The sequence below is a fragment of the Eumetopias jubatus genome, unplaced genomic scaffold (genome assembly GCF_037043125.1).
Source record: "Eumetopias jubatus isolate StellerSeaLion01/CBP00866 unplaced genomic scaffold, mEumJub1_p1.0 scaffold_2, whole genome shotgun sequence".
Classification (NCBI taxonomy): Eukaryota; Metazoa; Chordata; class Mammalia; order Carnivora; family Otariidae; genus Eumetopias; species Eumetopias jubatus.
This window is the reverse complement of record NW_028274808.1, coordinates 3577319-3592191: the sequence shown is the minus strand read 5'-3', so window position 1 is coordinate 3592191 and position 14873 is coordinate 3577319. Positions and strand designations below refer to the sequence as shown.

The window sequence follows — 14873 nt, the reverse complement described above, 5'->3', positions numbered from 1 at the left end:
TCTCTCCAATGACCCCCTACCTCAGTCATGTCGATGAACCCCATAAATAGCCTGTCTCACACCCAGACTGTGTGTCCTGGCGCTCCGTCACCTGCCCGCATCTCTCACCAGACCTTTGGTCTGCCAACCTGCTACAGCACTAAGTTGAGTAGTGAACGAAGGTTCTCAAGATAAAATGGCGAATCATGTTCCACTTTTAAGATGTCATATTTTCTCACTCTTCTTGACATACAGTCAGAGAAAACAGCAACAACCACACATGTTCTCTGCAATAGTGTCAACCCAAACACACGTAACTATTTTTTTTTTATTTTATTTTTTTTAAGATTTTATTTATTTATTTGACAGAGAGAGACACAGCGAGAGAGGGAACACAAGCAGGGGGAGAGGGAGAGGGAGAAGCAGGCTCCTCACTGAGCAGGGAGCCCGATGCGGGGCTCGATCCCAGGACCCTGGGATCATGACCTGAGGTGAAGGCAGACGCTTAACGACTGAGCCACCCAGGCCCCCCGACACGTAACTATTTAAATTTGAGGAAAGATGTAAGAGTCATGATTTGAAGGGGGAAAATGCAATGACATGATAATCTGCATGGAAGTCTTTGAAAGATATAACGCAATACAAGTGTATATGAAATAGTAGCAGTGCACAGAATATAAATATATAAAACAATACTATCTTGAAATAGATTTAAAAAATAATTAAGATACCACGTTTGTGTATTTTACTAGCAATTTCATACCCTCAGAGAAAAATTCACATGAAAGACTGTCTTTAGGCGCTACATCAAACTACTCTAGAAAAATGAAAGTCTGTCCATGCACATGTAAATGTGTTGGCATTTTGATTTAGATTTAGTTACTGATGTATATAAAATAAATGAATTATTGTTGAATGTTTACTTAGAAATTTTCCTTGTGATTCAAGATGAGAAACAGTTACTCTGACATGGGGAGATTTTATTTTGCACGGGTAAGGATGAAGTGAAATGCAAGAGTGAGGTGGTTGGTTGTTTCTCTGCCATCTTTTCTGCAGCTGAAGCCACAAACTCACTTGTTCTAAAAGGGTTACCAGTTATAACTGGCCAAGTAATTCCTCACATCTATTATTTCTATATAGTGCGCTTAATTAGCACCACTTATATATCTGCCTTAAAGCAAAATTCTAGCATCCAATTCCTAATAAAAGGGATGTAAAAATGTAAGAGGGGCGTGTGGGTGGCTCAGTTAAACATCCAACTCTGGATCTCAGCTCAGGTTTTGGTCTCAGCTGAGGTCTTGGTCTCAGGGTCCTGAGTTCAAGCCCTGCACTGGGCTCTGCACCCGGGATGGAGCTTACTTAAAAAAAAAAAAAAAGGGCGCCTGGGTGGCTCAGTCCTTAAGCGTCTGCCTTCGGCTCAGGTCATGGTCTCGGGGTCCTGGGATCGAGCCCCACATCGGGCTCCCTGCTCCGCGGGAAGCCTGCTTCTCCCTCTCCCATTCCCCCTGCTTGTGTTCCCTCTCGCTGTCTCTCTCTCTGTCAAAAAAAAAAAAAAAAGATATGTAAAATTACATCTTTAGATTTAATAGCTTTTTTAAATTCTTCTCATGTATCCAAATGCCAAAGTCTTCTTTCTAGTCCTCTCTTTTTGTTATATTATGTGAAATAAGTACGCGGTTAATGTCTTAAATGCTAATGTGAAAACAAGTATCATCTTCACTTAATTGATGATCTGTTCCAAATAAAAGTCCTTAAAGGTATACTCCCATCTATAGCAAACCTGTATTATCTTAGTTTCATTGTTGTTCATAATTAATAATATTATGAATAATTAACCATGAAATGTTTTCATCATTAGTAAGGATAAGAAAAAGGCACAATTCCATTCCTAAGTATGGAGAGTTTATATAAAATCAATAATTGATCTGTACCAGTTGTGTGATCTTGGGGAAATCCCTTGATTTTCAAACTATTCTGTTTCAGTTTCCTCACCTGTAAAATGTGGTTTATGAACCTGTTAGACAAGGTTACCGTGAAGATTGCATGAGTCCCTGTATGTGAAGAACTTAAAAAAGTGTATGACACACACTATGATGATTAGAATTCACACATCAGTCTTATCATGATAGATTGTCACCTTTGAAAAATGATATGCCTAACCGAGTCTGTCCGGTTCTCGGTGTGGCAAATCTGTGAGGAGGACCAAAGAAAGGCATTCCAGCCCCGCTGTCCACAAATGCAGAGCCCCAGATAGAAGACAGAGGTAGAGCAGGTCCTGCCTTTTGGGAAGGAGAGGCACTTCCTTCAGGGGTAGGTGAATCCCAGCCGAGTCGACTCTCTGCGGCTTCGCTTTCCTCCTGGAATGCCCCCTGAAGACTAGCTACGGCTTCCCATATGTATTTCCATAGTTACCTGACAGTGGCCAAGCTCTCATTGCACACTTTGGGTTCAAGACTTACCACTGTGTTCAGTTAATTACCCCATCTGCATTCCAACCCCCACTCCATCCTCCTGACCTCATTCAGTCAAGAAGGAAGACCGTGGCCTCTCCTGATGACCGGACGGTGACCAGAGGGGGGGCCAGGACCCTCATTATCCCTTTCACTTCCAGCCACCCTCCGGGGAGGTCTGACTCAGGACTGCCTGCATTTATAGAGGACATGGAATGCACACCATCAGCTAAAGGACTTGATAGATTCGAATGCATGCTAAACCCAAATACACACAACCGGTTGTTACAGCCATAAAAAATATTTCTTCAAATGTTTTCCTTAGACTAAAAATAATCTATTTACCACTATATCAGTATTTTTCCATCTTCCACTGTAAGACTTTTTTTTTCAAATTTAAAAAGTAATGGATAAAAGGACTTAAATTTGATTTTTGAATGGTTCATTTTATTGATCACTATCAAATTCAATTTTAAATAAAAACTCCTGATTTATGTGACTAGGTTTTATATTCCAGTTATCAGAATTCACTTGAGTTTCTTTTTTTTAATTCCTTTTAAGTCTGATATGTTGAACAAGTTTGAGGCCCCCACCCCCACTATTCCATCCACAGAGCAACTAAAGGGGGATACTCTGCTTTGCTGTTTTGATGTTCTTTCCATTTATTTTGGCTCTTCTGTTAATAAAAAATCTTATTCCTTTAAGAAAGAAAAAAAGGCAAAAAATATACAACAAGGCCCATGTATTATTACTATTTCCCAAGGGGATTATTGACCTAAAATGCTTGTTGAATTTAATATATAAAGCCACATGTCTGCGAGACTCCTGGGTGACTCATGTTAAGCGTCTGACTCTTGATCTGGGCTCAGGTCTTGATCTCAGGGTCCTGAGTTCAAGCCCTGCGTTGGGCTCTGTGCTGGGCATGAAGCCTACTTTAAAAAAAAAAAAAATGAAAACAAAAAACAGGACTGCCCACTGTTCAAAGACCACCAAGGCATGGTCCTGAGATTGAACACCCACCCACACATCTAGCATGAGAGATACACCACATACTTTTCTCCCCATATTTTTTTCTCTTCTTAAAAATATTTTAAAAGATTAGTATAATTAAAATATATATAATTACATATAAATATAATAATATAAATATGTCTATAGTTTTTAAAAATATTATGAAACCCAATTTCCATTGTGTTGGGTCCCCATTCTGCCCCGCTGCCCAGAAAAGCCTGTCTTTCTGTCTTCAGTTAAGGAGAGATAAGGGACAGGTGAGCCCAAGTTTTTGTGTGTTTTCTCTGTGCCCTTCTGTGTGGGGTCTTTATAAGGTCCAAGCGCATAAATCCGTGGGAGCTGATCTTAGATCTCTAGCAATTTCTTTCTGGCAAGCAGACTAGGGAATCATGGCCAGAGGTGTAGCTGATTGTACTAATTGTTAGAGGAGCATGGAGATGTCAGAGAAAATCACAATCATGAAAATGGGCACACACACGATGTCTGCCCAAGTTACAGAACACCGCACAAAATGAACACTGTGAGCTCCTCTCGCTGCCTCACCTCCACTACGTATGTCCTTTTCACTGATTATGCCGAGCACACAGTTGTAATTATTAACTTGACCATTATTCTTCACACTCATTTTGTTGAATTTTTAAAAATCACCTCACTTGGCACACAGTGTGGCCAATAAATTATTTGGTGCTGAATCCCATGGAGCGCTCTTATCTCTCACACACACACACACACACACACACACACACTCACACACACGTGCGTGTGCACACATGCACGACATCTCTATTATTTGATGATAATTTTGGACTGATTGGATTTTAAAGCTCGAGTCTTTCAGCTAAACTGTTTACTTTCAAGGTGAGCAGGGAGGTTAAGTGACTGTCTTTGAGTTGACAGAAAATGGAGAGCTATATTTATTTTTTTTTACCTTGATTAAAGCTGCTGTTATGCAAATTTGGATCTGGTAGTGAATGACCCTCTGTTTTCCTCGGGAGAAGGGGAGGAGAAGCTAACATGTACGTCCACTGAATGCTCCTTTGTCCTGAGACATAATGCAGACAGGCTTAGTGCTGCGATGGGAGACTGGGCTGAGGAATGGTTTTCTGTATCGTTAGGTCCCCTTTCCATGTGTTCAGGTTGATGCCACAAAATATGAACGTAAGGAAATTACTTCCATACAACAGAGCCGTCACACTGGAATTGGTGGGGACGTTTTACGAGGTAGAAGTGAGACTGCCCTATAACACAGCCAGTGGGCTCGGGCAGAGTGATTTTATGCTAGATCTCTCTGTGGGATAGCAGGCTGCTTCCGTGGACTAAGAAGTATTCTATGAAAAGAAACAAGAAATCTTGGGAATGGACCAGTGGAGGCTATTTTTTGTCCAGTTAGTAAACAGTTAAAAACAAAAGTCACAAATCTATAAAAACAATATATTAATGACAAACATACATTGAGAGAGGAGAGGGCTGTCATGATTGTAGAGTTGTTATGTATTAAAATCAGTAATTCCACTTCTGAATTCTTTCTTTTTTTAATGTCCTATTTATTTTAGCTGAATGTGGGGCAAGTGTCAAAGGAAATGAAGGAACGTTGCTGTCTCCAAATTTCCCATCAAATTATGATAATAACCACGAGTGCATCTATAAAATAGAAACGGAAGCCGGCAAGGGGATTCATCTCGGGGCTCGAAGCTTCCAGCTTTTGGAAGGGGATGTTCTAAAGGTAAGAAGAATCTTCTTAAATGAGGCTCCATCTCTTCTTCTCAAGGAACACATGAACTACTTATCCATATATACACGTAGAGATGTATACATCTATTAATATATCTTTAGAGATACACAATTTTTCCAGCTTATTTACCCAGTTGATTTGTGAAGGTGTTCCTGAGTGTCCTCAGGGGAGGCTTTGATCTATCTGTAATCCTGGACCTCACATTTGTTAGTTGCGGATCTTGGGCATGTGATTTGATACTTGAGGTTTAGCTTCTATATGTGTAAAACATATGATGATACCTATCTTTGGGGGATGTTTTGAGGTTTAAATAGTATCCTGCTGGTGGATGTTTCTGGGATTATGCCAAGCACACAGTTGTAATTATTAAAGCTGGTGGGGCCCCCAAAGCAACACTTAATATAGTCATTCTCAATTTTTAAATGTGGTCATGACATCCAAAGCTAGAAGGATTTTGATGTGATAGTGGAAGCAAGCTCAGCCACTATCCCTAGACCACAAAGCAGGGCTCAGGTATAGAAGCCAAACCAGGATAAGACAGAATTTTAGTGGACAAGTCTAAGCTGTGTTCACAGGACTCAGGGATATGCTTGGGATGGGACCAGAAGCAAGGGTTTTGTGCATTATACGATACAAAGTATCAGAGCCTCAGGAAAATGCTCTGGGGAGTAGGACCCAGCCCATCACCCACACTGTAGATGGATGCCGGAACAAAAGGCAGGAGAAATGGATTCTGGGGACATTCAGGTCTTGACTTGGTCTATGAAATCCCAGCTCTAACTGGAAGTGCCCCATAGTTCCTAAACTTCTAGTATAGTTCCCGCATCTTCTGTACTTCTTTGAAAAAACTGGAGCCCTTCCAGGGTCTGGGGCCAGGGAGGGGGCATTTGTAGAGCAAGGGCATGCAAAGAGGGGCATCGGACTAATGCCAGACATTACCCAATCTCTCTCCCTGCGTGGTCCAGTGAGGAGCGATCACCTGGTCCAGGTTACACAGCACAGGTGTGGCAGGAGAGAGACACATCTCCCTGCTCATTCCTTTGTGAAGTTCTCAGGTTTTCCACTTATATTTACCTCTCTGTAGACTCACACGCTGACACTTCTCAGAGTCAGGAGCATCCAAGCACCTTAAGCTGTGAGCATTAGGAACAGATGCAAAGAGCCAGCCTATAGGGAAACATCAATAACCCCCTGTTTGTCATCCATTTGCATCATGGCTAAAGAGGGTCCCTCCAGGACCTCACCTGACCTCATCAGCTGTTAGGCGTCCACTCAAGAGGTGCTTAAAGCCTCAGGTGCCTTATTGCCTCCTAAGCCCAGCTCGACTGTTCCAATGTCATTGTTAAGAAGAGAAGCTTTGTTCTAATTGTTCTCTTCTTGTAATCGTCTTTCAAAAGCTCATGCTGACATCATGAAGCTCTGTAATTAAGAAGTGATTTTCAGGCAGGAAACTAGTACATTCTCACCGATCTAAAAAAAATTTAAACTTGCGTCGTAAGTAACCATTTTCTGAGTTCTTTGATAACCTCAAATTTAGCAGTCAGTAAGCCTTTAGAGAAAACTTTCAGGTAACAATTAACTATACTTGGTGCATGTGAGTGATTTAGTGATACTGCATAAAATGTACACTGGTAAATATTATTCCCATGGAAGGAAGCGAATAATGTTCATTCATGATTACTGCAGCTTAAAGTTGTTGATTATAAACAAAAGCAAAAACAAAAACCTGCTTTACCCCATGTAATTGCAGAGAAACTGCCAATCATCTGAAATGCCTGTTTTGCAAGCATATATTTTATTGAATATGCTAATAAATATGTGTTTGAAACATTTCAAGTGGGATTATCTCATTTTTTAGCTTTAAATGCTATTCACATTGCTCCTTCATACATAGTATGATCTAATAAGAAAAACCAAAATTTTATACAAATATTTCCATGCACAAAAACGTGATGTTTTCTTGCTTCATATGGAAAACATCATTGAAGAGAAATACATGTGTTATGCGCAAACAATGAATCATGGAACACTGGATCAAAACCTAATGATGACTGTATGGTGACTAACATAACATAATAAAATGAAGAGGAATATATAATGGAAAGCGAAGTTAATTTGGGATGTTCTGGGTATAACTGCTGTCAAACTGGGAGGACTCCCCCACGGGACTTGGCGTGATGACTCCTAATCTGTGATCATCTGCTAACTGGACTAGTCCACTCTAAGCGTATGGCATTGATTAAATGCCAAACCCTGAGAAGCGCTTGTGATGTAAACAGTTACAGCCTTGTATTAACATGTGACTCAAGGAGCATTTTTCTGATACCTAAAAGGAACACTTGGATTCCAGGAGCATATAGACCAGGGTATGTACATGACGGGCAATATGCTGAACTCAAATGACTTGTTCCTAATTTAATTGGAATTAAAAATCAAGTCTCCTGACTTCCAGTATTATCTGGGTTGTCATTTGTGATCCAGGCAAAACTTGAATCCAGATTTTCAACTTGAGGGAGCTGAGAAAATGAGGCTCCATGTAGAGGGTGACTTAGTCATCCTGACACTTTCCCTGCTAGGCGCAGTGCTCATTGCCGGTGATGTCATCAAATACGACAGGACTTTTTAGTGGTTGTAGTTTGGAGGATACTGGGAGCTGGCTGCAGTCTGAATGATCTTTCTGACCTGTGGGAGGCTCCCAGTCAAGGCCAGCAGAGGTGACTCTGGACAATGCTTCAGAAGTCTAAGGATTGAGTGTCCATGCGTGTTTACTTGCTCAAATTCTCCTCATCTCTGTGGGTTTCTGTAGCTTACAGAGAATTGTGTAGTATGTGGAGTGACATGAGACCTTTCCAGGAAGGCTTGGACATTTTCCTTCTGAGCCAGATTCCTCTGGGTTTAAAACTCATTAGAGTCTGGGTGTCACAGACCTCACCATGTCTGACGAATCCACATGTTAAGCCAAGCGATGATTTTTCCAACGGTCACCAGTGGCTGGAGGAATTGTAGGGCATCTGACTCCACTATTCTAGCATCTGCTTGTTTAATTGGAAATGAATAAAATAATGATTTATAAAATCGATTTTTCTAAAAGTGTTTTCTTCTTTTAGGATTCTGTATATAAGTCTGTTGAGCAAAGAATATGGTCTATACATGTATTAGAAGGTAGTTAAGAGAAGAGAAGTAAGAATTAATCCATGTGAGAAGGAAAATAGTGGGGAACTAAACAGACATTGGAGGAGTCTACTGAGGACTTCTGTGTCCTTTATTTAGTTAAGATTTTTTTATCAAGAAAAGCTGGATGTTTTCCAATATAATACATACTGATTCTATCTTCCAAGAATCCCTTATCTGTACCAATGTGGTTTCTTGCTATGAACCGTTGCAATAGTTCAAAGGGACAAATGGATTAACCATTCCCCCTCTGTGTTTATTCTTGATAGTTTCCTAGGGGTGTTGGGTAGCCTCAGCACGGAATCCTTCCTGAATGCAAACATGGTCTATTCTGGCCTTAGCAGAAAGCACACAGGCCCATGCCCTAAACTGTTTGACACAGTCCCCACTGAGGAAATGTAATTGGCAGTCATCCATGCCTGGTGCGGTCTACGTCAGGGAAACTCAGAGACACAGCCCCAAACGCCCCCTCTCCCTTACGCTTAAGGTCTGCACAAAAGCAAGCCTGTCTACCTGCCTTGCAAATATTTGTTATAAACACTCGTGCTTTACAACCACCTAGGGAGGTAAAGTCAAGTACAAAGTGTTTCAGAGCCAGGCAACATATGTCTCTGATATTATTACATGGTGAGATTCTTTTACTACAACAAATTCAAGACTCGGGTCACCTCAGGCTCCATGGCTGCAAAATGGAACAAGATTGCCATGTCCTGTCTTATCCTGTAATACATTCAGATAGGAGAGAGCAGGGAGGGCTGAGATGTCCAATTACTTACATGATAGTGCAGAGGCAACGTCATGCCTAAAATAGTATACGTCCCTTCAGCCTTGGGAAGTGGATTCTGAAGGAGGCGGACAAAGATAAATAATGGAACGTGGAAATGCAAATAAATATTTCTTTAATTTTAAGTAAACACAGGAAGAACGCCCAAAGTGATGACGGTAGTATGAACTGACCACAGATGAACTCTTTTGTCTTTAATGTGGATGGTAAAGAAAAAACTTAAAGAAAAAAGACTGCTTCACAGTGTCATGCATTCAGCTTTCACTTCACTGTCTACCTTTTCCAAGTGCTGCACAAAATCACATCTTTGAAGATTTGAATTTCTTGTTAGAATTGCGAACATACAAACAGAATTAAGTAATACGAGGACTCACGTGGTGATTTCTCCTTAGGTGTATGATGGAAAAGACAGTTCATCACGTCCGTTGGGGGCCTTCACCAAGAATGAGCTGATGGGGCTGGTCCTGAACAGCACTTCCAATCACCTTTGGCTTGAGTTCAACACCAATGGATCTGACACGGACCAGGGTTTCCAGCTCACCTATACTAGTAAGTAGCATATGACATAGCATTGCATTTTGTTTTATTTTCTCGGGATACATCTATTACTTAGCTGATTTTTTTTTTCTTTTTTACTTAGCTGATAAATTTTAAATATTGATCCTTTCCCCCTCTGGTCTCTCTACTGGGTTTTGGATTGCTCTTTAATTTTTAATTTAGACATGTTGCCAGAAGTGGTAGTTTGAAATTTATTGTCTTAGATGTATTAATATTTTTGTAAGATAATGGCTAGACCTGAAAAGAAAATATCCTGACATTTAAGAGCTTCCAGGCTTAAAAAATGCTGATTATGATATAGTGCCCATTGACAGAGACTCATATATGTATATATGAAAGATTTAGAATGAATGTTTGATGTAATTAATAGGAATTGTCTTTGAATGCCTAACCTACTATTATATCTATATATATAATATATTAGAATCTCTATATTATAGAATATAAATTGCATATGTATAATATATATAGTCATAGATACATTTAAATACACACATATTAGGTCATAATATAAAACAACCCTGTGTACTAAACTCTATCTTAGCACAACTAATGTCCTAAACACAAATAATTTCGTATTTGCCAAAGATAGCAGGTGCATGAGCACTGGAGTCAGGCTTTGATCACAGACCCGCAGTTTTAAGCAGTGTTTTGTAGTGCCCCCCTTTATTAATATACATCAATGTAGAAAAAATATGTTTAGAGATGAATATGAAGAAGACAAAGAAGGATATAAAATAAAGGAGGGAAAGAGACTGTGCTTTCAAGAAGAGAAATGTGCAATATGACCTCTGTTATTTCTATTAAATTACATAACAAAGCTTCTTCTATACAGTCAGAAAATGCACATTTAGATGAGAACAAAAATTAAGTACAAATACAATAAATCTGGTTCCAAGAAGCTATTTTAAAAGGAAAAAAATAAAGTGCATTTGGAATAGATTTTTAAAAATCTGTATTGGCATTTTTCATGAGGAAACATCTTTCCAACATTTTTAGTTCCAAAATATAAAGTAAAACATGCAGCTATGTGGTGTGGATAACTAATTAAAATGAAGTAATCCATGAACTAAAATGCTTAAAAATGTACAAGACAGTCCAATCCTGCACTAATCTGACGTTTAAAAATATTTATAACACCAAATACCATGACAAAAAACAAAAAAAATTTCGGATTTTTTTTAGCATGAAAGCATATTAGTGATCATCGAGATTGATTTCTTTATTTGACAGATGAGGAAATGAAAGCCTGGAAATGATCATAATTATCCCAGACACAGAGCTAATCCAGGTGCCTCAAAGGAAGATTAATTTCCTCAAATCCCCCTCGGTGGGCAAAATTACAGGTGAAGGACTGTAAGACTTTGGGCAAAAATAGAAGTAGAGTAGCTGACATCATGAGAAAACCTATTTTTCATGTTCATGAAAATAACCATTTACAAGATTCAGTACACAACAAGTATATTAATTATATTGTATGCAAAACAAATTAGTAGCAGTTGGCATTCTAAAATCAATTCATAATTAGAATTTTCCATTACTAGAATTCCACTTTTCAGAATTTCACTCTGAAACATGTTTCAAAGAAGTCTTTAAAAAAAAAAAAAGAACTTTCGCCCTGTTTTCAGATAAGATGTACCCTATTGTGATCTCTTTTTTCCTTCTGCTTTGGGTTCCCCATCAGTATGTTCATAGTTTTTGTTCTATTACTTAGATGTGTTAATCCCTACTTCCTAGCTATTATACTCATTTTAGAGTCTTAGAGGAATATGAGTACTTGAGAAGGAAACCATGTTGAGAACTCTTTAGGTACCTTTCTGGGTTTATTATAACTGAGGAGAAGTTCCAGGCACACCTGGCTTGTTTCTGTGATTCTGTTGTTGCCTTAGCTTATCTGAAAAATTGTGCTTCCTATTATGGTTTGTCCCCAAAGAGAAGGAACTATTGGCCTTCGTGTTTCCCTGTCTCTGTGCACATCTGTTCTCATCCCTGATATCACCCAAAGTCTGGAGGTAACTAAGCTCAATGTGACTCTTCCTCGGCTGCTTTATAGAAAACCTGTCATGCTAAGCTTCTGTTTTCATCTCATCTCAACCCTAGTTTCTGCTTCCTATTTGCGCTCTATTTCCAACTGGAGAAATTCTTAATTTATGAACACTTGATCCTATATTCTCGTGGTTGTGCAGAAGATATCCAAAGCAAGTGCATGCCTTCTGGAATTTCAGGCAAGCGGATTTATCATCAAGGGGGGAGTTCCTTTACTGTTTCCAGAATTCTGACTTCCCCTTTTATTTTCCCAAATAGCAGTTAAGAAAGTCCATAAGTCCTACAAGCAGGTGGCTGGGATGAATAGGCTTTCTGTGTGGCATCCACTTTCCCTCATCAGGAAGGGTTGCTTCCATGTGCTATTCTCAGCTCCCATTCGATGTCACATGGCTGTTGTGATCCCATGTTTCTCTATGGTATCTGGCATAGCTCCAGGACCTTTAGCTGGTGCCCCCATCCCCCCGCCCCTGTTTCTCTGGTTAACTTTGAGAAAGTTGGAATCTGTGGTCTGTGATCTATTTATGGACCCTATCTAATTGTATGGACTTTTTTTTTTTTTAACATAGCAGCAACGACTTTCTGAGTTTCTGAGAAGACAAAATATCGGCAATGATTGGTATTTAGCTCTTAATATAACCTATTTGACAAGAGTAATTATCTTTTCTGCCTGTTTTCTGTCTTTGCCTCCACCTACAAAAACATTTTTGTAGGTGTGATTTTTGCTTGCAAGATTGTCCTAGAACTGTAACACACTGCCAGATGGGAAAAAAATATATTTGTAATATAGAATTGACGGTGCTGATGGCTATATAATCAAAATATTATTAACTTTCCATTAAATTCTTGGGTTTAAACACTAAGTAATTAAGTTTGAAAAATCCCAAGCTCCCACGATGGGATCAAATACCTGAATCAAATATTCATCCCTAAAAGATAGCTTGGAAATAATGAATGGTTATAAAATGTTTTGAGCAAATTATAAAAGCTTAAGACTATGTAAAGACACTTTCAGCTGACTTCCAAAGACTTTTGTAATTGCCTCTTCCTAGTTAATTGCATTACTTAAGGAAACATTCATATTTAAATGTTTCAATCCATAATTAATCTACACACACGAGTGGATCAGAAAATGTCAACAGAAAGTAAATATATAGCTTATTAAACATCCTGCTGTTTTCGAAGTGGGTACAAATGATGTTCATATTTCTTTTAATATTTATAGTATACTCTTGCATACCTTCTGATTTTACCACCTTGGTAATTCTGGGTCCTGGTAAAGAGCTTTTACTTTTCTTCATAAATTAGAAATTGAGTCTCCAAATCTTTGAGTGGTTTGCTGAGGCTTTCCCATCTGGAAGAGGAATAGATGGGACCCAAATCCAGGTCTTATGACTGAAGCCCAGAACTGCTGATAAACCTAATTTTGCATATTTTAGATGAGCCCTCCTTGTTGAGTAACACATGTATTGCATGATATTTATATATGTAAGGGCATTGGACAGGAGGAAAAGTCAGGCATCTTTGAGACAACTTGGGATAAATACATTATATCTTAGGCAGCTACCAGTTTCTGAGTAATTGGTTAAGGCAACATGCAACTGAAAAAATTTACCTCCATGACCAAACATTCCTTTTTATTACAGATCTGTTTTTTTCCATAACAGATCACAGTTTTCTGATTCTATAATTAGATCACATGGAAGCATAATCCATAAGCTCTGAGATCAGGGACCAAGGGTGTTCATGTTTTATCATCCTCTGCACCTTACTCAAATGTCTGATCTGTAATACAAAAAGTTTAGATTGTATCATTGTTATTCAAGCTGTATTCCATGAAGCACGAAGATTCCACAGAGCTGTCTCAGGGCAGTAAGAATTTCACTTTATCTAAACTTAGGCATTTTTTTTTTTTTTTTTTTTTTGCTTTCTCCCAGTGATTGCAAAGCTCTTCAGATATCAAGAAAAAGTGTATTGACAGCTATGTTTTCTAAATATTTCAGCAACTCCTTTTACAGAAAAATAGTTCTGGAAATTTAAAAAAATCCTATATTTGAATTCAGACTTCTTTTAAAAATATGTTTAACTGTTTTAGAGTTCCACAAGAATGTTCCCAGAACAGTCCCTCTTCAGAACCACTTTACCACAAGGCGTATGGGAGCCTTTGGACCTGGAACAGGCTTTTTGGATTGCATACTCTTAGTTCCTTAAGTAGGGAGAACAAAACAAGCCCTCTGTGGCAATTCAACAAAACTTTTCTCTACCCGGTGGTATAGTGAAATAATTGTAGGTCAGACAAGTATTTCTGGGCTGTCTTGGTGGATCCATTTTCCAGTTAATCAATGACTGTACATGAGTTGTCTGTACTGAATGTTTAGCACTATATTGGAGCAGAGTAAGCAAAACTGGGGTTCCTGTTCATAATAAAGGGCTTAGGATAATCACACGTGGGACTTGTGAAACACTGGTCAGAAGAAATATGACTAAATAGTTACATTCTCAACTCTGGAATGGATCTTAGGTGTTGTACGAGTCGATTCATGGCCCTGATTCATATAGACTGATATGTTGAACCCTTAATGTATTGTTATATTTGGCCCTTAGTACATTTCATCGTTATATTAACTTGTTCTTTTTCCCCAAATAAACTATGATAATAGGTTTATATAAATGATAATATGTGATTTTTATATTTTAATCCACACAAACACAAATAGAATTTTCCAGAAAAATTAGAGATCACTGAAGACTGGAATAACAGTAGAAGCCTCCAGAATGTTCTTTCCTTACTGCTAGATGCCCTTTCTTCTTTCCTCAAGATTAAGCTTAAATGCTATTTCCTATATGAAAGTTATCCTGCTGTCCAGCTTCCCGAAGGAGCATCACCTGCTCTTTCTTTTATGTCTCCAATCTTATACATTGTACATCTTTTGCTTTCACACCAGTAAAATGTGAGGTTCTCAAGAAGAGGAAGTTTACCACCATCAAGCCTATGGTACCTCCACAGCCACTTAATAAGTGATGACAGCCTGAGCTGACCAGGGCCGGTGTGGGAGAGGGTGTGAGGAGATGAATCTGACCTCTGTGCTCGTGAGATAATGAGTATGAGAGTCTGAGTAGAATGGAGGGTGCGTGACAAGGAGAA

The 14873-nt window shown here is 38.9% G+C and overlaps 1 protein-coding gene across 1 annotated transcript in view; it reads left to right on the top strand.

Annotated features, from left to right (window-relative positions):
* The window catches only part of CSMD1 (CUB and Sushi multiple domains 1), a 1681733-nt gene that overhangs the window by 1336053 nt on the left and 330807 nt on the right, over positions 1–14873 (top strand). Inside the window, exons 25-26 of the mRNA XM_088021297.1 lie at positions 4994–5163; positions 9520–9676. Of these exons, the coding sequence (XP_087877423.1) occupies positions 4994–5163; positions 9520–9676 (327 nt within the window). The remainder of the gene's footprint in view (positions 1–4993; positions 5164–9519; positions 9677–14873) is intronic.